The 27,629-nt window shown below is 43.3% G+C and overlaps 2 protein-coding genes across 2 annotated transcripts in view; one reads left to right on the top strand and one right to left on the bottom strand.

Moving 5' to 3' along the window:
* LOC101610720 overlaps positions 1–6,029 on the top strand; it is a 212,631-nt gene extending 206,602 nt beyond the window's left edge. The window contains exons 47-48 of the mRNA XM_045155548.1: positions 2,956–3,083; positions 5,904–6,029. Coding sequence (XP_045011483.1) covers positions 2,956–3,083; positions 5,904–6,029 — 254 coding nt within the window. The remainder of the gene's footprint in view (positions 1–2,955; positions 3,084–5,903) is intronic.
* A 9,252-nt stretch (positions 6,030–15,281) lies between these two features.
* On the bottom strand, positions 15,282–27,402 carry Cd164 (CD164 molecule). The gene is made up of 6 exons (XM_045154898.1): positions 27,151–27,402; positions 24,662–24,745; positions 23,225–23,296; positions 22,547–22,582; positions 18,528–18,584; positions 15,282–17,645 (listed from the first exon to the last, which is right to left on the bottom strand). Exons 1-6 carry the CDS (start codon positions 27,329–27,331, stop codon positions 17,479–17,481), a joined length of 597 nt encoding a protein of 198 aa, XP_045010833.1. The 5' UTR covers positions 27,332–27,402; the 3' UTR covers positions 15,282–17,478.
* Positions 27,403–27,629: the final 227 nt, after the last annotated feature.

The following is a 27,629-nucleotide window of genomic DNA, read 5'->3' as shown; positions in this document are numbered from 1 at the left end:
CTTCACTCCCTGGCCCTGGGCCTTCCTGATACCAAGTGTCTTTTTTTTTTTTGGTTTATCTTTATTTATTTATTTGAGAGTGACAGACAGAGAAAGAGGCAGAGAGAGGGAGAGAATGGGCGCGCCAGGGCTTCCAGCCACTGCAAACGAACTCCAGACACGTGCGCCCCCTTGTGCATCTGGCTAACGTGGGTCCTGGGGAATCGAGCCTCAAACCAGGGTCCTTAGGCTTCACAGGCAAGCGCTTAACCACTAAGCCATCTCTCCAGCCCCCTGATACCAAGTGTCTTTGTAATCCTTTCTGGGTAATGCCTACCAGAGAACTGCCACCCAGCATGCTCGGTGTCTGCACACTTCTGGAGAGAAACCAGAATGAGGCACTCAAGTGGCAAGCCAGGCAGCCCTCCTTCCCAAGATGGGGGACAGGACAGCTGTCCTCTTCTCATCCAGTGAAAATTGAGGCATGTACATGTAGTGGTACACACCTTTCAATCCCAACATTCAGCAGGCAAAGGTAGGATCACTGTGAGTTTGAGGTTAGCCTGGATCTACAGAATGCGATTCAGGTCAGTGTGGGCTACAGTGAGACCCTGCCTCAAAATAAAACAGAGTGTCACTTGTAGTCACCCTCATAATTCACTTTACTTAATTTACACTTTAGCCTTTATCTGTTAGGATCACACATACCTAAAGCACACATACACAAAGAGGAATAATAGTGGATTATACAAAATTAGGAAGTGAGTCTAACTTTAAAAGCCTAGACATAGGGCTGGAGGAATGGCTTAGTGGTTAAAGGTGTTTGCCTGCAAAGCCAAAGGACCCAGGTTCGATTCCCCAGGACCCACATAAGCCAGATACACAAGGTGGTGCATGCATCTAGAGTTCCTTTGCAGTGGCTAGAGGCCCTGGTGTGCCCATTCTCTCTCTCTCTCCACCTCTTTCTCTCTGTCTCTCTCAAGTAAGAAAAAAAAAAAAGTCTAGAGATAGGCTATTGACTGACTATACTGTGGTTCTGCTACTCTAAGAATCCCAGGTTTCTCCCATGACTTGCCACTTTCAATGTATGGCTTCCTCCTCAAGATCCAAGATGGCTGCCAAGCTTTCTAGCTGACAGGAAAGACAGAAGCTAAAAAAGCCAGCTGCTCTCTTAAAGGGTACTTCCTGGACGTTACATAGGACACTTCTGCTTCTGTCTCATTGAGCAACACTTAGCCAGAAGACCACACAAAGGATACTGGGAAATGTAGTTTTTATGTGTCTAACAAAAAGTTGAGGGGGTTTTCTACTAAGCAAAAAAGGGAGCAGTGGTCTTTGGGGACCAGGTACAGGTCTCTGCCACACCACCAACAATCTGTTGTGTGGTTTTTTTTTGGGGGGGAGGGAGGTGTATATGTATGGGTAAGGTATGTGTGGTGTTATGTGTTGTGTGGAATGTGTTATATGTAGGGTATGCACATGATGTGTGCACCATGCATGTGCATGTGGAGGTCAGAGGAGAACTTGAGAACTTCAGGTACCCTTCTCTGTGGCTCATCCATGTAATCCCATGAGATGGGGGTCTCTCTCTCAACCCCCAACTGCCTTTTTTCCCCCCCAGTTAGTGAGTACCAGTGACTCTCTGGTCTCTATCTCCCATGAACTGGGGTTACAGACGTGGGTTCTGGGGTATCAAACTTGTGTAGTCTCAAGCCCTCAGGCTTAAGTGGCAATTGCTCTTAACTGTTGTTGAACTATCTCCCCAGCCCAACAACACGTTTTGACTTCTCTACCCCCCACCCCACCCCCACCTTTTTTTTTCTTTCTTTTTTTTTTTTTTTCTCAAGGCATGGTCTCACTGTAGCTCAGGCTGACCGGAATTCACTATGTAGTCTCAGGGTGACCACGAACTCACAGTGATCTTCCTCCTACCTCTGTCTCCTGAGTGCTGGGATTAAAGGTGTGAGCCACCATACCTAGCTTTTTCATTGTTTTTTTCTTGTTGTTTTTGGTTTGTTTTGTTTGTTTTTAATTCTCCCTTTTATTACAGCTGACCTCATGCAGGGCATGGGCACTCCCATGTTCCATGAACAATGGACAATAAGCCCTCACCGCCTCTCTCAGAGCTTCTGAAACAAACATCCACAAGCTTCCAAGCTGTCTTTCCTCGTTTCCATACCACTGATTCCTAAGACATGCCACTGTCTCTGGTTCTAGCTCATAACTCTCCTTTGCTTCTTGCCATTTGGGGCTCTGACCTCCTCCTGTTTCCGGGTGGTGATTACCTGCGTCCCCCTACTTTCATCACTGCTTGCCCAATCTATACCTGTAGCTGAGGCTTTCCCCCCGAGCTCCAGACGCAGACACCCAATGACTATTGGATGCCTCTGTTCATGTCTCCAGCTCACAGGGTGAACTGGAACCTGTCTTTCTCTCCTTCTCCAGGCTGACTCCCTTTGGGGTGGAGGAGGTGCTGTCTCAGCACATGGCATTGCCAAGGATCCAGTTGCTCAATCCAGAAATCCGAGTGTCATTCTTCTTGCCTACAAAACCAGTTAATGACCACATCCCATTATTTCAGTCGCTCAGTCTGTCCATGGCTACATCCGCGTTTTGAACTGGGTTGTGTCATCATTGGGGAAAAAAATTAATTCAAAATTTTATCCTCACTTGTATCATATGTCTATTTTGGGCTGGAGAGATGGCTCAGCAGTTAAGGCACTTGCCTGTAAAGCCTAACAACCCAGGACCAATTCCCAGGTACCCACAGAAAACCAGATGCACAAAGTGGCACATGCATCTGGGCTTCATTTGCAGTGGTTAGAGGCATGCCCACATTCATTCTCTCCCTCTGTTTGCACATAAATAAATAAAAATATTACATGTCTGCTTAAGATCTAAACATTTACAAAATTCAACTGAGGCCTGCATGTTGCGGCCATGGATCTAAGTGACGACTTTTCATTTGCTCCACAGGACTTCTGTTCCAGGCATACTGCTCCTTGGGTTCTGCATCCACATCATCCAGATACTCCCATCACCAGTTTCTAAAAACAAACCTTATGGGAAACAAAATGACAAGAAGGATTCAAAGGCCAAGGACGGTGAGTAACCATATGTCTGATGATATGTTTGAAACAATGAAAACTTTTATGTTTGATATTATGCTCAGGGTCACTTCCAACTCGCATTAGAAAATGTGTACATCAGGATATTATCTAGGTGCTTTGGATCTGCATAGCAAAGGCCTAGTGTTGAAATAAGTGCAAGACAACATCTCAATGACAATCCACCAATGGCTGCGGAGGTCAGTACCTGCACTCTGATGCATTCTTGGAATTTCTTGTTTTTGTCATTGTTAATATTTTTATTTATTTACTTACAAGAGAGAGAGAGAATAGGCATGCCAGGGCCTCTGGCAGCTGCTAATATGCCCCAGATACATGTGCCACCTTGTGCATGTGGCTTTATGTGGGTACTAGGAAATCGGACCAAGTCATCAGGATTTGCAAGCAAGTGCCTTTAACCACTGAGCAATCTCTCTGGCCCAGAATTGCCTTCTTAGGTCATATCACCCTGAACATGCCTGATCTCATCTGAAGTTGTTTTTTTAGTCATCTATAGTCATTATCGATACCAGATCCTTTACCTGAGTTCTCAGGCAGAGAGTGAAGAATTTCAAGTCATTTTTAAATTCTTGGAGTACAGAGTAGTATATATTTGAAGAATTAAAATAAAATTTCAGCCTTTATGTATGTGAAACTGCATCTGCATTCTCTTCTACTACTTCCTCCATACTACCTTAATTAATTATTGTCTTATTGGACTTTGATCTGGTATCTTTCAGGGCATCCTCTAGAAATGTACATATTTGATTTATACATTTAGTAGTTCTGCCCCCCCTCCCCCAACTTGAGGAAAAAAGAAGATATAATTGTTTCTCTAAAGAAAATTATGTCAGCTGGGCATGGTGGCACCCACCTTTAATCCCAGCACTCAGGAGGCAGAGGTAGGAGGATCACTGTGAGTTTGAGGCCACCTTGAGACTACATTGTGAATTCCAGGTCAGCCTGGGCTACAGTGAGACCCTACCTCAAAAAAAAAAAAAAAAAAAAAAAAAACTAGAGAAAGAAAGAAAGAAAGAAAATTATGTCATTCGAGTGGTTTCTGGAGATGTAGGCCTGTAATCACAGCTACTGGGGAGACTGAGGCAAGAGGACAACAAGTCCAAGGCCTGCATGGACTATGGAGTGAGAGCAAGGCCAGTCTGGGTAACTTAGCGAGATCCTGTCTCAAAATAAAAAGTAAAAAAAAGCTGGGCGTGGTGGCGCACGCCTTTAATCCCAGCACTCGGGAGGCAGAGGTAGGAGGATCGCCGAGAGTTCGAGGCCACCCTGAGACTACATAGTGAATTCCAGGTCAGCCTGGGCCAGAGTGAGACCCTACCTCGAAAAACCAAAAAAAAAAAAACAAAGGTAAAAAAAAAAAAAAAAGGCCTGTAGATATGGTATAAAGAAATGTATACACAAAATACAAAATATTTTCTAAGCAAAAAGCACTGTCTAACAGAAATGATAGAATGTTTCAGTAATTTCAGGTGTTCCCAGCAAGGGAAGTCTATACTTCCTTCCCTGGAAATGGCTTTTTGTTTGTTTTTCAAGGTAGGGTCTCGCTTTAGCCCAGGCTGACCTGGAATTCACTCTGTACTCCCAAGGCTGGCCTCAAACTCACAGAGATCCTCCTACCTCTGCCTCCCAAAAGTACTGGGATTAAAGATGTGTGCCACCATGCCCGGCTAAAAATGGCTTTTTACTGATGGATTCATTTTTGACCAGTTCCCTTGATGAAAAAGAACAGAGTACAAGAAGTCCCACCAAAGACTCACTCCAGACTGAACTAACAATTTTATTCTCATTAATAACAGTGGTCCTGGGCTGGAGAGATGGCTTCACAGTTAGGGTACTTGCCTGCAAAGCCTAAGGACCCAGATTCAATTCCCCAGAACCCACATGAGCCAGATGCATATGGTGGCACATGTGTCTGGAGTTTGTTTGCGGTGGCTAGAGGCTCTGATATGCCCATTCTCTCTCCCTCAAATAAATAAATAAATTTAAATAGTAATAGTGGAGCCAGACATGGTGGTACACACTTTTAATCCCAGCACTCAGGAGGCAGAGGTAGGAGGATTGTTGCAAGTTCAAGGCCAGCCTGGGCTAGAGTGAGACCCTACCTTAAAAAAAGGGGGGGTGCTGAAGGGATGTCTTAGTGGTTAAGGCACTTGCCTACAAAGCCAAAGGTCCCAGGTTTGATTCCCCAGGACCCATGTAAGCCAGATGCACAAGGTAGTGCATGCATCTGGAGTTCATTTGCAGTGGCTCTCCCTCTTTCTCTCTCTCAAATAAGGAAAAACAAAAAATAAAGCTGGGCATGGTGGTGCACACCTTTAATAGGAGGATCACTGTGAGTTCGAGGCCAGCCTGAGACTACATAATGAATGTCGGGTCAGCCTGGGATAAAGTGAGACTCTACCTCAAAATAAATAAATAAATAACAGTGGTCTTTTACTATGCTATAAAATAAATTATTCATTGTCCTTTTGTTAAAGAAATAAAACACCAATATTGGGACTGAGGATGTAACTCAGTTAGTGGGGTGCTTGCCTAGCATGCATGAAGCCCTCGGCTGCATCCCCAGCACTGCATGCACAGGGCATGACCATGCACACCTGAAACCCCAGCATTCCAGAGCTGGAGGTAGAAGGATCAGAAGTTCAAGGTCATCCTCTGCATCATAGGGAGTTCCAAGGCCAGTCTGGAATACAAAAAATAAGGAAAGTAGACTGTCATAAATTATGAGACTTCCTCCAATGGAAGTTAAAGAAAGAAAGCAAAAAGAATAACAGCAGTATGTATTTTCTATCCCAGGGGCCTCCTGAGCACAAAGAAAGGACCAGTGATGCTTTCCTACCCAGTGTGGCAGAAAATACTCACCTTATGGTTACTCAGATCCAGACAGCTCCATCCACAATTTCATTCAAACCGGATTGCTGATGTCCTTTCCTAGCTAGATTTTACTTCTATGAGCATTTGGATGAATAAAAATGACTTCAACTCCATTAAATGTTGTGTCTGGTTTTTCTTCCCCTTACTTGGAAGACAATATGGAAGAACTAAACTGATCACACTTTTGAGTGTCTGAGGTGAAGTAGGGTTTGGCCCCAATTCTAAAAAGTAAAAGTTGATTTGCATTCTTGCACGTAATCACTTAGCAGCCTCTCCGTTGGAGTTCCAAGGTAGGTAGAGTTAGCCAAGATAGAGGGTCTTGCTGCTAAGCTATATTTATCAACAAGTGAAAAATCATTCTGAAGCCAGTCATGGTGGCACAAGACTTTAGTCCCACCACTTGGGAGTCAGAGGTAGAAGGATTGCCCTGAGTTCAAGGCTGCCCCGAGACTACATAGTGGATTCCAGGTCAGCCTGACCTAGAATGAGACCCTGCCTCAAACAAACAAACAACAACAAAAACCACTGCTTGTTTGGGTTTTATGTCGATGTCCACCAAAAGCTATCTACAGCAGAGGACACTTACAAATGGACTTAACCAAACAGCATGCCCTAGGGGTGTCCATTTCATTGCCCAGCTATTTCTCTGCTTCATGGGCCCATGGACATGGTTACAATGGCAGGGGAAGAGGTTATGTAAGGACTCAGTAACACGGACTTCCTCTTTTGCAAGGTGACATGCAATGATGTCCCCTTGTGCCTAATCTGTACAGAACTAAGACCAAACGTGAGACCACAATATGCACCCCATGGCTAACAATCACCCGTCTAGTCACGACACGGGATCATCGCACTAGTCAGCTTTCATTAAGATAAGGCCAGAGGCCTGCTGCCTTCACTGGCAGAGGAGCACACGCTGGACGTGGATTACTCCCCTGCCTATAATTCTTCTGCCAGCACCCCCCACCCAGCCCACATACCTAGACTACTTTATCCATTGTCACATTCCCACAACGCTGCTAAACAAGGAATCAATTTCCCAGCACAGGAAATGCTACACTGATCTCATGTCCATGAGATCAACATGTCCTTATGCCAAGGAGTAGCAAGTCTAATTGAAAGATGAAATGGGTTAGGCACTTGCCTGCAAAGCCTAATGACCCAGGTTTGATTCCCCAGTACCCACATAAAGCCAGATGCACAAAGTGGTCCATGCATCTGGAGTTCATTTACAGCAGCTAGAGGCCTTGCAGCTCGCTCGCTCTCTCTCTCTCTCTCTCTTTCTCCATATATCTCTCTGTCTCTCAAATAAATAAGAATTTAAGAGAAAAACCATGTATGTATGGGTATATCAGGGCTTCCTGTCACTACAAATGAACTTCAGTCATAGGCATCACTTTGTGCATCTGGCTTTACATAGGTACTGGGGAACAGAACCCTGGTCAGCAGGCTTTGCAAGCAAGTGTCTTTATCCACAGTGCCATGGCTCCAGCCCCAGGACCTCCTTCTCTCTGTTATTTTGCTCTTGACTAGAATCTTAGCTGGTTAGGGTGCTTTATTAGTACAGTGAATCAAAAATTCAGTACCACAGGTTCTAAGTTCTCTAACTCACCTGTTGGTTGCTATAGTTTCTCATCAATCTTTGCTGATGGGCACAGAAGTACTCAGGTACCCAGAGACTCCTTTGTGTGGTAGCAATACCATCTCCTGCTGGCAACAGGATTGGTCATTGTGGCCTGCAGAGGTCCATGCTGCATACAGGATTAATGGCATCATCTTAGATCTGACATCAGCAGGGCCACTGCTGTGCCCCTGGCTAGAGCACCTGCTGAGTACTCTGACCTTTGACCTCCAGACTCCAGACTGAAGAGGAAAAAAGTAGACCTCATGACTCTGTAGCCCATAGTTTCTGGTTGACAGCTAATATATATACTGTCCTTTCAGGGTACTAGTTCTCAATGGTGGTCATAACTGAATACCCAGTGAGCCATTTCATTGGGTTACAGAATATTTGATGAAATGGAAACAAAACTTGAGAGACAATTAGTGCAGTAAACAAGAGAAACTATGACAATTGGTGCTGGCATCTTCTCATTCTGGGGAAGGGGAGTAAACATGACATCTATGGAAGTATTCTTGCATCTTGTTAGGTGGAATATGTAGCTGCTTTACATTGTGATGAAGTTTCAAAATGTGCAGGTAGACACACACCGAAGTTGAATAGCCGAGGAGTGGACGGTGACCATTTTTAATATATTGCCTCAGCTCACAAGCTGCTCTAGGTAACGGACTTGGACAATGTGAATAGTTCTCTTTTGTTATGTGGAATGACATTCTGCAGTGGAAGGCACTGGAATGCTCTTTTCTCCTGGTTCTGATGTGCCCCTCTGGAAAGTCACCCACAGTGCTCAGCTGAAGCAGCTTGCATAGGTTTGTGTGGCATGCTGTTGGTGGGATACTTCCTGTGCATGGCTGGCCTCACACTGTCTCCAGTGACTTCCAGCTCTGGGACAGAGAACCACTGTCAGGACACTTCCTGTGCATGGCTGACCTCACACTGTCTCCAGTGACTCCCAGCTCTGGGACCAAGAACCACTGGCGGGACACTTCCTGTGCATGGCTGACCTCACACTGTCTCCAGTGACTCCCAGCTCTGGGACCAAGAACCACTGGCGGGACACTTCCTGTGCATGGCTGACCTCACACTGTCTCCAGTGACTCCCAGCTCTGGGACCGAGAACCACTGTCAGGACACTTCCTGTGCATGGCTGACCTCACACTGTCTCCAGTGACTCCCAGCTCTGGGACCGAGAACCACTGTCGGGACACTTCCTGTGCATGGCTGACCTCACACTGTCTCCAGTGACTTCCAGCTCTGGGACCGAGAACCACTGTCAGGACACTTCCTGTGCATGGCTGACCTCACACTGTCTCCAGTGACTTCCAGCTCTGGGACCGAGAACCACTGTCAGGACACTTCCTGTGCATGGCTGACCTCACACTGTCTCCAGTGACTCCCAGCTCTGGGACCGAGAACCACTGTCAGGACACTTCCTGTGCATGGCTGACCTCACACTGTCTCCAGTGACTTCCAGCTCTGGGACCGAGAACCACTGTCGGGACACTTCCTGTGCATGGCTGACCTCACACTGTCTCCAGTGACTCCCAGCTCTGGGACCGAGAACCACTGTCGGGACACTTCCTGTGCATGGCTGACCTCACACTGTCTCCAGTGACTCCCAGCTCTGGGACCAAGAACCACTGGCGGGACACTTCCTGTGCATGGCTGACCTCACACTGTCTCCAGTGACTTCCAGCTCTGGGACAGAGAACCACTGTCAGGACACTTCCTGTGCATGGCTGACCTCACACTGTCTCCAGTGACTTCCAGCTCTGGGACCGAGAACCACTGGCGGGACACTTCTGTGCATGGCTGACCTCACACTGTCTCCAGTGACTTCCAGCTCTGGGACCGAGAACCACTGGTGGGACACTTCTGTGCATGGCTGACCTCACACTGTCTCCAGTGACTTCCAGCTCTGGGACCGAGAACCACTGTCGGGACACTTCTGTGCATGGCTGACCTCACACTGTCTCCAGTGACTTCCAGCTCTGGGACAGAGAACCACTGGTGGGACACTTCCTGTACATGGCTGGCCTCGCACTCTCTTCAGTGATTTACCAGAAGTGTCATAGGTGGCTTTCCTGACACCCTCTCAGATGGATTTGCAGCCATCATGAACTTAACCATGCAGACAGCCAATAGCCATGAACTAAGCTTGAGAGTGGGTGAGTAATCAATGACTTCTTCTTTTGATACCCCCTTATTCTCTCCATCCTTCCTTTCTTCTTCCCTCTCTACTTCTTTTCCCTATGATTGATAGATCTTATTATGTAGCCCAGGCTGTCCTCAAATTCATTATCCTCTTGGCTCTACCTCCTGAATGCTAGAATTACAGGTGTGCACCACCTTACCTTGAAGAATGCTTATATTCTTTTTTGGTTTTCAAGGTAGGCTTTCACTCTAGCCCAGTCTGACCTAGAATTCATGATGTAGACTCAGAATGGCCTCAAACTCATGGCATCTTACCTCTGCCTCGCAAGTGCTGGAATTAAAGGTTTGTGCTTCTATGCCCAGCAATGCTTATGTTCTTTAGAGGTCTATTTGCTTGTTTGCAAGTTTCTACTTCCTAAATTCTATAGGTAATATGGCCTACAATGCCAAACCACTGATATAGTTAATTGTTGTGTATGCCAACTTTTTCCTTTTAATACTGTGTGGTTTCTGTCTTGAGACAGATTTCTGGCTGATGCAGGTATGATAACCACAGACAAAGCACGAATATATTAGGGAAAGTCTAACCATGGACTATCATCTGGACTATGTTAGTATGTTGTAAATCCTACAAGTCCTAAGAACAAATAATAGGCAATTCTTATAGGAAGTATGAATTAATATTATGAACCAATAAAAACATTTCATCATACGATTTTAAAACACAAAAGCTAAGGTAAAGAAATGACTTGAAACTGCTGGTAGAAACTGGATAGAGCCAGGCATGGTGGCGCACGCCTTTAATCCCAGCACTTGGGAGGCAGAGGAAGGAGGATCACCATGAGTTCGAGGCCACCCTGAGGCTACATAGTGAATTCTAGGTCAGCCTAGTCTAGAATGAGACCCTACCTTGAAAGCCAAAAAAAAAAAAAAAAAGAAGAAGAAGAAGAAGAAAAGAAAGAAAGAAAGAAAAGTAAAAGAAAGAACCTGGATGGTAACCTTGGTCTGTCTGTTCAAGGTGGTGGCTGCAGAGATGGCTCAGAAGTACAGGTGCTTGCTTGCAAAGCCTAAAGGCCCAGTTCTATTCCCCAGTACTCGCATAAAGCCAGGTGCACAGAGTGGCACATACATCTAGAGTTCACTTTTAGTGTCTGGAGTTTGAATGCAGTTGTTGGAGGCCCTGGCACACCAATTTGCTCTCTCCCTCTCTCTTTCATTAAAAAAAGAAATGTTTGAGGAATATTTATACTGACTGAAATATCACACAATGTATAAATATATTGCAATAATCACAGAGCACCTATGATATGCAATTGTTTTCTATCACTTAAAAGTAATTTTAAGGCTGGAGAGATGGCTTAGCAGTTAAGGCACTTGCCTGCAAAGCCTAAGAACCCAGGTTTGATTCCTCAGTACCCACATACGCCAAATGCATGCATCTGGAGTTCATTTGCAGTGGGCGAAGGCCCTGGTATGCCCATTCTCTATCTTCCTTTTTGTCTTTCTCTCTCAAATAAATAGAAATAAAATTTTAAAAATTAATTTTAATTTAAACTGCCTGGCGTGGCAGCATACACCTGTAGTCCCAGAAAACGGGAGGCAGAGGTAGGAGGATCACTTTGAGTTCTAGGCCAGCCTAGAACTACGAAGTGAAACCCACCCAGGTCAGCCTTGGCTAGAGTTAGACTCTACCTCAAAAAAAAAAAAAAAAAACAAAATAGAAAGCAATTTTAACTTGAAAATGATTAAAGAGCCAAAAACAACTAGGAGAAAAAGTAGCATGGGACTGGAGAGATGGCTCAGCAATTAAGGCACTCACTTGTCGATAGGTACTTGGAACTCCCAAGACTGCAGTTACAGCCTGTTCCCACCCGCCACAGCAAGTTCATAACCCAAGGGCACTGGAACAAGTGTTCTGGCTCCTGAGTCACAGAAAGATCAGACTGTCTTTAAGTGACTATGTTTCAGCACAAGATTCAAGAAAATTTACAGGAAGCCAAAGGTACCCAGACCCCAAGAACTTTACATCTGGCACCCAATAAAGTTTACCAAGCATACACTGAAGCAGGAAATTATGACCCAAGGGCAGAAAAAAATAATAGGAAGTGACCCAATAGTATTAGCAGATATCAGCATTAAAAATTGTTACTCTAGCCAGGTGTGGAGGTGCACATCTTTAATCCCAGCACTCAGAAGGCACAGGTAGGAGGACTGTCATGAATTCAAGTCCACCCTGAGACTACATAGTGAATTCTATGTCAGCCTGGGCTGGAATGAGACCCTACCTCAAAAAATAAAAAAAGGAAAAGGAAAAAGATATGGAACTGAAAGATACAAGATATAAAGTTGGAAAAATTCAAACAAGTTTAAAATTACTGGCCCAGGGACAGGTTTTAGGTTACTGAAGCCACTATTGTTAAGGATGGCCAAGTACTTACATTGAAACAGTGGGAAGGAAGCCTGAGATGATTCCACCCAGGAAAGACTGAGTCACTAGGGATGAAAACTCTTGAGAGATGACTGAAATAGCCTGCTCTTTGAGATCATGATTTATTCCTTCAAATGCTGTGTCCTGCACACCTGGTATTGATTTTGGAAGCATGAAAAATGCACTGAAGTGGGTCATAAAGTGCAGAGTTCCAGGAGCCTCTGCTGAGATGAGGCATGGGAAACAGGATATTACTGTTTCAAAGGCTAGAAAGGACAGTGTATGGAGTAGAAGATGGACCATGTTACAATGGAGACCCAAAGATGTTTTGGATAGACCAAGACTGTGCAAGGGTTACTGTGGAGTGTTGCTGGCTGGGGATGGAAGTTTCCCCAGCTACTCAGCCCGGCTGGAGGGGCAGAATTGGAAATCTAGACTCTTGTCACTAGTCACTGGTTATGGATGTCGGACTTGAACTGCAGATGTTTGTTTACCTGATGGTTATTGATTTTTTCATTATTCTGTAGTCTCTCCTTGTTATGCCTTATAGCAATGGAAATGTTTACTCTGTCCCATTTTGTGTTGGAAGTATGTAATTTGTTTTGATTTTATAGGACTCACAGTTAAGAAACAGTCTTAAAGGTGGATAAAGCCTTTGAAGTTACACTGAATGCAACTTCAATATGAAATGGCTGTGAGTCTGTTGGGGGCCAGGAAGCGAATGTGGTAGTTTGAATGTATGTCCCCCATAGACTGTGATTTATTAAAATTGAGTTTATAGCTTCAGCTCATAGCAAGCAGACTCCTGCTGTGGGGGAGGGGGGGTTGTGTCACTGGGGGCAGTTCTGAATTTCAGACTAGAGAGCTTTTGAGCTCTGACTGTGCTTGTGATGCCCAGCTGTTTGGTTGTGTCTCTGAATTTATAAATGGGAGCCAGCTTCTTCTATCATTTGATGGAACCTCTCTATCTTTAAGCTTAAAAGAAATGATGTCCTCCTATAAACTGTGTCTGGTTTAGATGCTCATCCCAGTAATGTGTCCCTGATTACCATAGTGTATCAGTAGGCTGTGGGGTTAACTTTCAGCAGCCAGTGTAGAACCAAAATCCCTATGCAGAATGAAAGAATCCCTAACAGGGCAAAGGGGGGATAAATGTGTATGTATATTTAAATATATACGTATCACAAGTAGCTGAAAGTCTTCTGAATGTGCAAACTACGGACCCTTAGCTTAGCTCAACCTCAAACACAAAAAAACAAGGAAGTATAGCCCATAAAAATCAATTTTCTAAAAATCTATCACAAAGAAAAAGCTCTTCACTAAAAGTAGCAGGGCTGGAGAGATGGCTTAGCGGTTAAGCACTTGCCTGCGAAGCCTAAGGAACCCGGTTCGAGGCTCGATTCCCCAGGACCCACGTTAGCCAGATGCACAAGAGGGCACATGCATCTGGAGTTCGTTTGCAGTGGCTGGAAGCCCTGGTGTGTCCATTCTCTCTCTCCTCCACTCTGTCACTCTCACATAAATAAAAATAAACAATTTTTTTTTAAAGTAGTAGAGAAGGGCTGGAGAGATTGCTTAGTGGTTAAGGCACTCACCTGCAGAGTGTAAGGACCCAGGATCAATTCCCCAGTACCCATGTAAGTCAGATGCACAAGGTGGTGCATACATTTCTGGCATGTCCAGACTAGACATACATGGCCAAAAGATGAAAACACAGATCATAGGAAACAATTCAATTCAGAAGACAATGGACCAAAATTCTTCAAACATGAATGGCAAAAAAAAAAAAAAAGTCCACATTGAATTACAGATCCACAGAAAACCTTTCAAATGCAAAGGCATTTAATACCAATCACTTTTTGTATTAAATGTATACAACCCATGCATGTATGAAAAAGGAATACAATGTCTTTGCATCTCAACCAAAGCACAAATTAGAAAAAAGGAAGACATAATACTAAACAGAATTATCAATAGGTATACCAATAGGTAACAAGACATTTCTAAATAAAAATTAAAGTGCTGGGCTGGAGAGATGGCTTAGCAGTTAAGGCACTTGCCTATGCAGCCTAAGGACCCAGGCTCATTTCCCCAGTACCCATGTAAGCCAGATACACAAGGTGGCATGTAAGACTGGAGTTTGTTTGCAGTGGTTGGAGGTCCTGGTGTGCCCATTCTATCTTCTGTCTTTAATAAATAATAACTTTTTTAACTTAAAGTGCTAATGGGCAACCTTTGGAAACCATCAGTGGCCAGCAACTTCTTACATGTAAGCACAGGAAACAGTAACTACAGGGACAAAATATACAAGACCTCTTATTATTAGATACAAAACAACTTTCACCGTGTTCTTTTTCCTACAATACTTTAGGAAGTTTGGCACATAGCTTTATATAATCACCAAATGACCATATTATATGTAAGGCTAACATGGAAACTAATCACCTCCAAGATCACCAAGTCTACCTCATAGATGTTCGGGCTTATAGGAGTACCAAATAACCTCTTCTGTAACTCAAATATGTAACATGCTTTTGCTCAGCATGGTCCAATAGAACCAGATTTCATGTATTTGCATGTGGCTTGGTGAGTAGATGCTCTAAATAAACACAGAAATCCAGTGTTACTTAACATGCAGGAAATCACAAGCTTTCAGAAATATAACAAGATGGTAGTCTATAAATTCTTAGATAACTTAGTTTGCTTTCTATTCACATGTGTAATCACTGACATGTTACTACCATTCTTCCTTCAGACATCTTTTTTTTTTTTTTTTTTTTTGGTTTTTCAATGTAGGGTCTCACTCTAGTCCAGGCTGACCTGGAATTCACTGTGTACTCTCAGTCTGGCCTCGAATTCACCGCAATCCTCCTACCTCTGCCTCCTGAGTGCTGGGATTAAAGGCATGTGCCATCATGCCTGGCTCAGTCATCATTTCTAAGGGTCTGTTCTCTATTGACTAATTCATACCTTAGTTCCATCTGCTAGCCTAGAGGAGCAATAAGTAAGACAACCCACCCTCAAATGGACAATTAAGGTAAACCCAACAGTGTCAATCATCAGGAATCAAAATAACACACTTCAGTCAAGAGACTAATTCAATAAACTTGTAGATTTATTTTAATCAGTTTGGTACAGATATAGATTGGTTTTGTAATTTTGCATGAACTCAAGTACAAATGTCTAAGTACAGCAGTGTCTGCTCGTGCAACAACCATCTGTAAGGCAGAGTAAGCGCTCTGACAGATACACCAGCACGAACCAATCAGATGAAAAATCTGAAAAGCATTCTACATACCTTCTGGATTAAAAAACCCAAAAATTATCAATGGCTCAAGATACGATGCTCAACAAAGAGGGAAAGAGTCAGCAAAAGAGCTCATCTGGAGACTTGCTTGAGTAGTGCTAAAAATTACAGAAGCTTCAAATTGTTAATTTTCACAGAATTTGCTACATGTGTTGACATGAATGCATGGCAAGGAATTCATACCTGGTAAATGACAATTACACTATTGTACCTAACCTTTGCCACCTTGTAAAGGATGAAAATTTTGTGTATTTTCAAACGAATTTCAGCACTCTCCAAAAACTAACAACTGTGGCACCATAGTAAGTTTTGTGAGGTACCTAAGTATTACTAATGAAAACACAAAACAAAGTGAGGTAAACCTATCTTTCCCCAAAAACTTTTGAAGCCAGAGATTTTAAACAATTAAGGCACTTGAAAACATTAGGTGTATGTACAAATGTGCAAGGAAAATAAACTTGAGCTGTACCAGCATGTGACAAAGTAACAGTTTACTTCATTTTAAGAATACAAGGAATTTCAATTTATGAAACAAACCAAAGCAATTCGTCATTTCCTGCAATAAAATACTGAAAACCAAGTGCTCAACTCAGCTACACTAAAGAAACTAAAAAACAAAGACTTCAATGACCTAGGAAACCAGAAGCCCATTTCCAACCATTAAGTGCCTCTGAACTAATCCAATGTGTCAGGGAAGGCTCTCTAAAACTAAAGAAATTAGTGCTTTATGACAACTATGCATGATTATACTATGGGAATTGAAACCAAGGAGGAGGAAGAGAGAGAAGAGAAAGCCAGAAATATCTATTTACCAAGGGCAATCATCTACAGTAATTTTACCAAAAAATCCTAATGTTTTCTGAAATTACACAGGTCAAATTTTATGTTTGAAAACGTAAGGCGACTGTCTCATCTAGAGAGCTGATAATTTAAAGCATTTCCTTCTTGCCTCGTGTTAAGTTACTTTTCAGGAAAGTTCGGAGATCCTTTCAAGGTACAATAGTTTCAAGGTTTTTATTTTGTGTGTTCAAAGGGAAAGATAATTGAATCAAATCTATCTCTATTCAACAGTCCTAAAGAAATGTTGGGAGGCTTAATCTATGAGGGCTTTCAGCTCAGGATATTCTTTAGCTTACACTTCTCCACTCTGGACAAAACAAGGTTTTTAATTAAATATTAACAGTATGCTATCTAAAAGCAGACTTACTACTGCTCACATCAACAGTTACATTCTCAGACTAACCTTACCTTCCTAATGTAAAGGAACCAATCACACGCTGTTACTGCTTCCTCCTCCCTTCCAGTCTAAGGCACTGTTCTGTTTTCTCAGTAAGGTGCTTTGAGTATGAACCACCACCTGTTACACATTAATGGTTTGTATCCTTTCATTTCTTTAAATCTGGAATGTAATTCCCTGTGTAGCCTCTTATTTCTAATGTAGAAAAAATAACTTATCAAGCACAAAATTTTACTCTAAGGATACAATTTAGTACTAACTCAACAAATATATTCTACTTCTGAAATAACAGCCAGAGTCCACCTGCTTGATGCTCACTTGGCACTATTCTCAACTCTGGCCGCTGAATTACATCTTGTGCTACGATGAAAATAATGCAATTTCAGGTTTTAAAATGACTAAATTTAAACTGCCAGTCAGGAGGTCGTCTGCAGGGGACAACATTTTCCATTACAGAAAGTTACATTTGGCATGTCAAGGAAAGAGACAGAACCCCACAGCAGCAGCCACTTGGAGACAAGAGCCTAATATGCCGCAGGGACTCGTGCAGGTACTTCAAACATTCCTGTGGAGCAAAATGGTCTAACTGGCTTTCATTCAAGGATGAGGCTCCAAAACATCCTGTAGGAATCCTTTGGAAGCTGAAAGATCCTGGACCAGCTTCCTCCGTGGGGGACTTGACAGGTAGTATTTTGGTTTCAGTGAGCTACACAGATGCACTGCCAGTCCTCCTCAACTCAGCGGATCTGTTCACAGAGTGTGGTAGTTTCGTTCCTTAGATTTGCAGAATTTATAAAGAAAGAAAATGACAGCCTGTACACCCAAGACAAGGACAATTCCTCCAATGAAGCTGGCAGCATTAAAGGTGGATTTCCGTGCAGGTTCTGAGGTTGGAGTCAAAGTGGTATTGGCTGCACCTGATGTGATTAGGGAGGAAAAAAAAAAAAAGAACCCTTAGTAAGCCTCCCAATGCTCCTCACAATTCCAGACCACCTGAGCATGGCTCCTTCGTGGGTTCAGTTATACAAAAGATCTCTTCTATCATTGTTTTAATGGCTGGAAGTCAAGTCGTACCCGATTAAGGAAAACAACTACCAGTCCCATTCTTCATGCTGACCAGGAACATCAACTTAAATACTTTTTCTAAACCATGCAATAACTTCTGGTTAATTGCTAGAGTTAAGTATTTGTTAAAAATCATGACATTTGGGTCTTACTAGATATAAGGTAAATAAAAACTCAGTCACAATTTTTCAAGCTACAGAAATAATTATCTGCAATTTATAATTTCAATAAAGTAACTCATAATTGGAAGGGTAAAATGGTACTCTGTATCAGCCAATTTTGCACTATGAGAAAGTATTAATAAGTCATAAGGAAAAGACAAAAACTACAATTTCTCTTCAAGAAGTGAAATGTTTCAAGAGGAAACAAAGCTAAGAAACTAAGAAAATGGCATCTATTTTATTACTATCATTTCATTCTGAAATAAAATAAAATGGTGAGGTTCACATCTGGTCCTGATGATGGCTTTCAGGTCTCTGATACACATGGCAGTACAGTCTTCACTTGTAGTCCAGCATATAGCACAGTACAGCTGGCAGTTACAAACCAGAATTTACATACAAGTTGTACAAAAAAGCTCTCAGAAGAGCTTAACTGGCTAATTAGTACTTGGCCTTCTAAATTAGGAGTTCCAATCCAGTTATTCAAAAACTGGGACCTGACAGCAGAGCCATTAAAAGACAACACCTTATCAACACCCCTCATCACTGTGAAAGCTGAACAGCCTCAATTACCTGATGTAACAGCTGTGGGAGAAGGTGTTGAAGATGAAGGCAGAGTTGTGGGTTTAGCTGGAATGAAAAAAAAAAAAAATTTAAAAACCTCAAATTTGCTAGTGGCACACACCTTTAATCCCAGCACTTGGGAGGCTGAGGTAGGAGGATTGCACAGAGTTTGAGGTCAGCCATAGCTAGACTGAGACCCTAAATCAAAAAAAACAAAAAAAAAAAAAAAAACAAAATTTTTTTTTTTTGTTTTTTTTTTGTTTTTTTGTTTTTCAAGGTAGGGTATCACTCTAGTCCAGGCTGACCTGGAATTCACTGTGTACTCTCAGGATAGCCTCGAACTCAGGGCCATCCTCCTAACTCTGCCTCTCCAGTGCTGGGATTAAAGGCATTCAACACCATGCCCCATCCAAAAACCTCAATTTTCTAACTTTCCAATTATCTTATCTGACATCTACTTTAAAAAACTACATTTCCATTTTTTCAGCAAATAGAAGTTAATTTCAGCCAGCGGCTCACTACACACATACATGTCTACAAATACTAACAGTTAAATGTACTGTAAAACACTCAGCCACTATGAAATTGATTTTATGTTAAAATCTATGTGTATGATTAATATACCTACCTAAGACATATATATGTCTAGATAAAGTTTACAAAAAGACAAAAAGAGAGGAACAATGTTTAGGAAAAGGAATTAATAGCTTTTAAAAATAACCTTTCTTCACCAGCGGGGTGGCACACGCCTTTAATCCCAGCACTCGGGAGGCAGAGTTAGGAGGATCGCCGTGAGTTCGAGGCCATCCTGAGAATGCACAGTGAATTCCAGGTCAGCCTGAGCTAGAGTGAGATCTTACCTCAAAAAACAAACAAAATAATAATAATAATAATTATCTTTCTTCTAACCTTTGCTAATTAACAAAGCCTCAGTTAAAAAAAAAAAGACAAATAATCTGTACTGTAAATAGCATATATACTTGAGCAATATATATGTTAATATATTCTGTGTGCACAGGATGTGGGCACAGGCCCCCCTCTCAAAAAAAAAAAAAGACAAATATAACTGAGTATTTCTTATGTAGGTAACAAGATTTGCTTATCATTATCTTCCTCACTTCACGGTCAACAAGCCTTCCTTAAAGGGGCAGAGCAGTAAGCATGTCATGCTTTGTGCACTAGGGAATACAGAAGCAGTCAGAGGCAGCTGCCCCAATTTAGATACTAGTCAACTGTTTTGTGTGAGGCCAGAATGTGAGTTGATGCTGCCTCTAACAACACCCTGAGCAGAGCTAGCCTGCAAATACAAGAGCTTTAGGAAACAAAACCCATGACCACGGGACAATTGAGCAATGCTAGGCAGCAAGTATCATCTAGAGTCCTTGTACAAGAAAGGGAAAAAATTTAAAATAAGTTGTTTGGGGGGTTTTTTTTGTGTGTTTTTGAGACAGGATCTCACTCTGGCCCAGGTTGACCTGGAAACCCACTATGTAAACCAGGGTAGCCTTGACCTCACAGAGATCCCCCTACTTCAGCCTCCTGAGTACTGGGATTAAAGGTGAAAAAGGCATGTGCCACTACACTGGGCTTTTTTTTTTAAACATGTATACTTTATTTATTTATTTGAGAGAGAATGGGCATGGCAGAGCCTCAAGCCACTGTAAAAGAATTCCAGATGCATGTACCCCCTTGTGCATCTGGCTGATGTGGGTCCTGGAGAGTCAAACTGGGATCCTTTAGCTTTCCAGGCAAATGCCTTAACCACTAAACCACCTCTCCAACGCTGCACTGGGCTTTTGAAATTGAAGTTTATAAAAATTAACAATTTATTTTATTTTATTTATTTTTATTTTTTTGGTTTTTCGAGGTAGGGTCTCACTCTGGTCCAGGCTGACCTGGAATTAACTCTGTAGTCTCAGGGTGGCCTTGAACTCACGGTGATCCTCCTACCTCTGTCTCCCAAGTGCTGGGATTAAAGGAGTGCGCCACCACGCCCCGCTAACATTTTTTTTTAAAGCCCAAAGATCTACTAAATGATTTTCAAGTTTGCTAGTTTACTGTAGCATTTAAGGAAGATTTAAGGCTGTCACCCCAGCACTTGGGAGCTGGAGGCAAGGTTTCAAAGGACAGCCTCAGTTGGAGTGTTTTCCATGTCAGGATGAGGTACATGAGATCCTCTCACAAAAAAACAGTAATGTAAGCCAGGCGTGGTGGCGCATGCATTTAATCACAGCACGTAAGAGGACCACTTAGTTCAAGGCCACCCTAAGACTACACAGTGAATTCCAGGTCAGCCTGAGCTAGAGTGAGACCCTACCTAGGGTGGTGGGGAGACAAAAAAAAACAAACAAAAAAACCAACCACAGTAATGTTGCCCTTAAAGTTAGTGTTTACTTTTTTACTTTCTGTAGGAAGTTAGGAGGATACTTTACTCAGGCTTCAATGAGTATTTGCAGCTACAGATGATTGGAGGAAAATTAATTATGCTATTACACTAGGCTTGTTTTTGGGGGGGGGGGATTTTGAGGTAGGGTCTCACTGTAGCCCAGGCTGACCTAGAACTCACCCAAAACAAGTTTCATAGAATCGGCAGGTTTCTGTAGTACATACATTTCCACTGTGGCTGGTATCAATGAGGCCTGAATTAGGAAGTTATGCACAGTGGCAGCAAAAGCTGAACCAGCTTCGGCACTACTGCCCAAGCCCTTCAAAATGAGTTTTTGTCGCCATTTTAGCATTTCATTGCTTTTGGAAAATTATAGTTATGCTATTAATGCTTCTTGGACAGTCCTCTCAGCTTGCTTTCTTCCATACTCATCCTGACTGCTTCCTCTGTAACCTTCTTCCCACCCTATAAGGCTCAATAGTCTGGTCTTAAGCCTACCTTCAAGTGCTCCTTCATGGACTTCAACCACTATCTACCAGACTGAATCACTGCATGTTTAGTCACTGGCTCTCTCCAAACTTAAGTATCTTGAAAAATTTCGGAAGACAGTCTTAATGTGCTAAGCTTCCTCTTACTTAATTTTGGTGAATACAACTTTTCTCACCTTTTTACCACATTCCATCCTATCCCATCCCCTCAGTCAAACCCCTTCTAATTTGTTATGGAAATGAGGGGGGCCCCACATGAGTGTGTTCACATATATGAGTGCAGGTGTACACATAGTGGTCAGAGGACAACTTTGGGTGCCTTCCACACTGCTTGAGTCATTCTTTCCATTGTTAGCCACTGTATTTCCAGACCAGGTGCTCTGTGAGCTATGAGGCAGTACTCCTGCTTCTGCCTCCCTTCTTAAGCAGTTGCACTGGGATCACAGATACTCGTGCAACACTATCTGGCTTTACATGGCTGAGGGATCCACACTCAGGTACTTACTTTTGCACTGTTATTTACTAAGCCATCTCCACAGCCATGAGCACAAGGACTGAAGTGTATACTGTCATCTCACAGTAAGGGGAAAGACAATGCAAAGGCACCTGATACTACCAGCCATTTTCAGTTTATTTACAAAGTTATGCACACAGGAAAGACCAGAAGAAATCAATCTCTGAAAACACTGACACACCTTTGGGTGATGGGAACTGAAATTTCCTGTGGGGTTTTATATTGCCCAAGATTTCTACAATACCCACAAAGAGTAATTTGTAGGTTCAAGGTACAAACTGCAGATCGGTGGAGATTTACTCACTGTGAAACAGGTGTTATGTGTGCTGTCACTGTTAACTACTGTGGTTCAAGACTAAGTCTTAATCTTTACAACTATACTAACAACTTTTAGCTAAAAAGTTACCAAGAGGGCTTAAAATTTTTGAAAGGTGAGGCTGAGATTGATCTCCAGCACTGCACAAACAAGACATAGTGGCTCCTGCCTGTAATCCTGGCACTTGGGAGGTAGAGGCAGGCAGATCAGGAGTTTGAGGCTACATAGTGAGTCTAAGGCCAATCTGGAATACATGAGGCCCTGTTTCCCCACTACCACCACAAAAAAAAAAAACCAAAAAAAAAAAAACCCTACTTCCATTACCTGTAGAATTGGTTGGCACTGGAGTATCAGTAGGCACTATGTAAAAGAGAGAGAAAGAGATATTTCAAAGTTGTCTACCATCTACAATCACTGGACCACTACATCCGTAATTTTTACAATGTAAGCACTAACCTTGAAGAGACAGTTACCCATACCCATTACCAGCATCCCCTTCTTTATACAAATGGAAACCACCAATTTTTGGTGATATCTCACTTCCCCTATGACAGGTCTCAGCTTCCCTTGCAGCTTATTAGATAGGTGGCATTTAACAATCATCTACAAAGCAGGTACACACCTCTCATTTTTAGCTTTCCCATCTTGCTGGCAGGGATTTAAAAAAAAAAAAATCGATGCGATGGCTGGAATGTGAACACCCATGTTGGAGAGTAAGGTCAAAACGTGTTTTGAGGAATAGAATGAAAACTTAAAAGTAGTCTGGGACTCCTGCCAATAAAAATGAACTCCTGACACATGTACCACTTTGTGCATCTGGCTTTATATGGGTACTGGGGAATCAAGCCCAGGCAGTCAGGCTTCGCAAGCAAGTGCCTTTAACCACTAAGCCATCTCCCCAGCTCTGACTATGTGACTCGTATTTTAATAAGGTTAGAAAGATGATAAACTTCACTCTGAGGCAATGAGCTTCTCCAGTGGCCAACGTGAATGAAGACTTACCAGAACAGGAGTCAGTGCTGTTCACCTGGCTGCAATTATGAGCTGTTAAATTCTGTACACAGTAACTCTTATCTGGTATGGAAAAAGAAATGAAGACCACCAATTACTTATATCACCTTTGACTTTGCTAAGCTCAAGAACAGTGGTTAAACCTCCACATAAATGCTTCTGGCAAAGCCAGGTGTGTTGGTCCACATGTGATCCCAGCAGCCAGCTAAGTAAGTCAGGAGGATTTTCAGTTTCAGGCCAGCCTCAGTTCCAGAGACCTTGTCTCAAAAAATATAAAGCAATCTAAAGACCAGTAAGAACTGCCACTTTTTTTCCACTGGCTTAAGACACATTATGAAGGATTCAAATTTCACCCTTTTAAAATCCCCATGAAATAATGACAGCCAAAAATCCTCAAGAGGGTGAGCTGGTCAAGCGCCATCAGCAAAACAAGGTCTTCTAATGAAGCTCACAGAACAGGAGAGGGGTGTATGCTCCAGATTCCCACTCAGCTGTCTGCATCAGCTAAGACAGCTTTCCTGAGACAGCCTTCCACAGCACAGCTCAAAGTACAACATGCAATGTCTAAAACTTAAATCCTGTAGTTGACTGCCATATATGGAAGGATGCACCTTAAATTCCATTTTGTGAACCAATACAGTAACATTTATGTTATTAAAAAAAGAACTCCAAATTAATACTTTAAAGAGCTTCTTGAACTTTTTGTTGTTATGACTTCCAGAACTGTTATTCACTGAATAAAAGAACTTAATATGAGGCTTTATCTTAATAAAACTATGGCCCTTGCAAATCAAGAGATGCCAAAACAAAACATAATGACCCTTAGTAATCTCTGTGCTAACAGGGAAGAACCATAAGCACCTCCATTAAGAGACATGCCATGAGTCTAAGGAAAACCATGCTCACACTTCAGTGGACTTCCACCTATCTCTTTAGATGCTCACTAAGCTCACTTACTTTAGACCTAAGCAAAAGCACAGGAGTCAATTCTCTATGTACTCTACACAAATCTAAGCACCCAACAGTTTCACAAGTCTCTTTACAGTTCACCTTGTCAGATATATACAGGTAAATGACTCAGTTTCCTAAGGAAAGTTACGTAACTGTCTGTCATAACTAATTCCAGCTTATTAGCACACTTTAACTCTAACCAGGATCTAAAATCTCTCTTCCTTTAAAAGCTAATGAGCCTGAATAATCAAGTCTAGGAAATACAAGGGATAAAGGATTAAATTTAAAGGAGGAGAGGTCTCAAGGTATGTTAAGCTACTGGCCCTTTAAAGTATTACATTTGCTAAATAAAAAAAGAACATCCCCCCCCAAAATGGTATTTTCAAATGTTCAAATATATTACAATAAGACAGCTTTCATTCTCAAGCTTACGGCAAATCTCAATCTTTTTTTCTTTACTTATCCAATGTTTCTTACCTTTACATGCTATCCAAAAGCAGGTTGTATTATGAATGGTAGTATTAACACAGGAAAAACAGTTGTTGTAGCTTTCACAGGTTTCTGGGGAGGGGGGAATGCATAAAATCAATGAATTCACATCTCATTTCAGGCTGTTGTGCTTACCGTTTTTGAACAACAAGCAGTAAGACACAGTACCAGAATTATTAGCAAGTCTGGAAAACTTAAGCTTCATGAACTGAACTACTAGGAAATTCCGAGCATCAACTATAAAGCCACAAGTAAACTCAAGAAAAACAAGCTAGTGGGCATGCTCAGAACAACCCTTTTTCACAGGACTAGTTAAAAGATACCCACAGACATTCTGGGTTTCTTGAAGCATTTTAAAGCACCCTTACAAGACAAACACAAAAGGTTGTATTAGAATATCAACATTGAGCATAAGGAAATCAATGGCCCAAAATACCAGACAAAGCAAGAATTAGTAGTAATAATTATTACAAGTTAAAAATCTGCAGGGCATGGTGGCGCACACCTTTAATCCTAGCACTCGGAAGGCAGAGGTATAAGGATCACCTTGAGTTTGAGGCCGCCCTGAGACTACACGGTGAATTCCCAGGTCAGCCTGGACTACGGTGAAACCCTACCTGGGGAGGGGGAGGGGGAAGGGAGGGGAAAAAAAATTCTGATTGTGCCATTGTGAAAAACAGCTAATTTCAAGATAAGGTGAATGATCAGTGATGCCCTCTTCACAGCATTCTCCACAGTTGGAAACCATATCTAAAAGGGTCTCATTCATATATTTATAACTTAAGTCAGCAAGGTGTGTGCCAATAGTTTTATATACAATCCAGAAACAAGTACTCAAAAGATGGGTAAGTACAATCCCATGTCTGGACAAAGGAATGAATCTACAGTATCAGGCTAACTTTTTTTTCCCTACAAATTAAATGGCTACAAATTCTCATTTGCTTTCTCCTTGCCCAAAAACAAAAAAAAAGTAAAAAAAAAAAAAAACTACATTGCATCTTAATACTTTATTATTAGTATTTGTTGAAAACACGGACACACATGGTATCTGGAGGAGGGGGTTCATCAAGTAGTTGATATTTAATAATTGGCATTTAATATTCTTTTGCTCGACGGTGTATAGCAGAGCGGATGCTACTTAACATACTGAACTTGCTTGCTACTTTTCACACTATCTTATCCAACCATAATGTTCAGAAAATACAAATTATCTTCTCTGCATAATTTCAATTACACAAAGGCAATTAACTTAGTATTTCCAGGCTTCTCTCAAACAAAACAAACCACACACTACCGTTCTGAGAAGAAAGTGCTAAGTAAGCTGGAGACAAAAAACACTGAGCTTAGCATCCATCCTAAATACAAGAGTGGCTGGAAATTCCCAACACTGTACTGAAATTTACTCATTTGAAAAAAATCTGAATTTTACCCTAACATCTTCCTGACTCTAACAAGCAGTAAGATACCAAGCTCGTGTTTTGTTAATATAGAATCTTATGAAATCTTAAAACTAGTTAAGACACTAGGACGGTACGAGGAGCACGAGAAAAATGACACAGTCATTGCATTTAGCAATCCTTAGGTTAAAAAAAAAAGTTACTTTTTACCCATTATTAAGGGCATTAACCCATCCATTTAGGTGTTTTTGTTTTCCACTTCACTAACCCACATTATCTTTCCTCTTTTTTGTGTTGTCACGGCCCACGTCGATTTGAGCTTTAGATTTTGAGTATCCCTAATCGTATTCTACAGTTAACAAAAGGTGTCCCCCATAAAATCCCTACATTTCCTGGATTTCAACCCAACTCCCCAAGTACTAAATCGGCCCCAGGAGAGTTCCTTTCATCTCGGCCTCCCACCCCACCCCATCCCCACGGGTTTCATCACCCATCTTTCCAGTTTTCCCCTTAGGTACCAGGGTTCCACGCCGGCCGTCGCCGTTCGCCCGCAGCGAGAGTGCCAAGTGGTCGCCCACGGCGTTACCTTCGCGCACCTCAGACGTGGCTAACGCTACCGGCACCAGCCGTCTCAGGCGACACTTTTTCTCGGACCCAAGTCTGGGCGGAGCCGGGCTGATGATGGATCTATCTATAAGTTTCTTTTTCCCCCTCCACCACCCTTTCAACTTCCGGAGAAGCCCCGGTGCCCAGGGAGGCCCCGGGGTGTGGGGGGGGGGGTTGTTCGTCCTCCCCGCCAACTTGCGAGACGCGTCGCCTCGCCCCATCCACTCACGCGCCCACGGCCTCCGGGCGGAAGGCAGCCACGTCCCCTCCCCGCTTCGGGGCCAAGCGGCTTCCAGGGACACTTGAACCCGCAGCTCGGCTCAGCGGGCGCCCGCGGCCCGGCGCTCGTCCCCCGCGGGGCCGGGCGGCCATGTTGCGGAGTCGCCGCCACCCGCGCGCGACTCGGACCCCACGCGCCCCGGTCTCTCGGCTCGACTCGGGCGGGCGCCCGAAGCCCGCGGTGCCGATGCCCACCTGGTGCCACGGTGTGAGGAGACAAGGTCGTCACCTCCGTCGGGACCGGCTTGGTGGGCGTCTCGCTCGAGGGGTCAGTCACGTTGGGGGTCGCGACGGTGGTGGTGTTGTCCGCCGACAGCGCGCCGAGCGCGGCCAAGCCGACGACCGCCCAGAAGAGCGCGCGGGAGACACCCGACATCGTGCCCACGGCGCTGGAGTCCCGGCGAAAAGCTGCGGCGAACGACGCTCGCTCGGTCCGTCCGTCCGTCCCTGCGTCCCCTGCGGCGCCGCCCCCGACGCTCCGCTCCCTCCTCCTCCTCGGCCGCCTCCTCCTCTTTCTCCTTCTCCTCTCACCACCCCGCGGGAGTGCGCCCGGGTCACGTGAGAGGGGCCGCGGGCTGAGCGCGCGGCGCGGCGCGGCGCGGGGGCGGGGCTCGGGCGGAACCAATGGGGATCCTCGGAGGGGGGTGGAGCGGCGGCCTCAAGAAGACCTTCCT

Source organism: Jaculus jaculus, chromosome 7 (genome assembly GCF_020740685.1).
Source record: "Jaculus jaculus isolate mJacJac1 chromosome 7, mJacJac1.mat.Y.cur, whole genome shotgun sequence".
Classification (NCBI taxonomy): Eukaryota; Metazoa; Chordata; class Mammalia; order Rodentia; family Dipodidae; genus Jaculus; species Jaculus jaculus.
Note: the sequence above shows the minus strand (reverse complement) of the source record. Positions and strands in the feature narration are given on the sequence as shown.

What these genes read in the sequence shown, in the direction of transcription:
- Cd164 (XM_045154898.1), bottom strand. Translation starts at nt 27,331, where the DNA reads ATGTCGGGTGTCTCCCGCGCGCTCTTCTGGGCGGTCGTCGGCTTGGCC. An exon ending in TCCTCACACCGTGGCACCAG is followed by an intron (nt 24,746 to 27,150) that starts GTGGGCATCGGC and finishes CCCCCTCCCCAG; the next exon opens with AAACCTGTGAAAGCTACAAC. An exon ending in CTTTTGGATAGCATGTAAAG is followed by an intron (nt 23,297 to 24,661) that starts GTAAGAAACATT and finishes TTTCCATACCAG; the next exon opens with ATAAGAGTTACTGTGTACAG.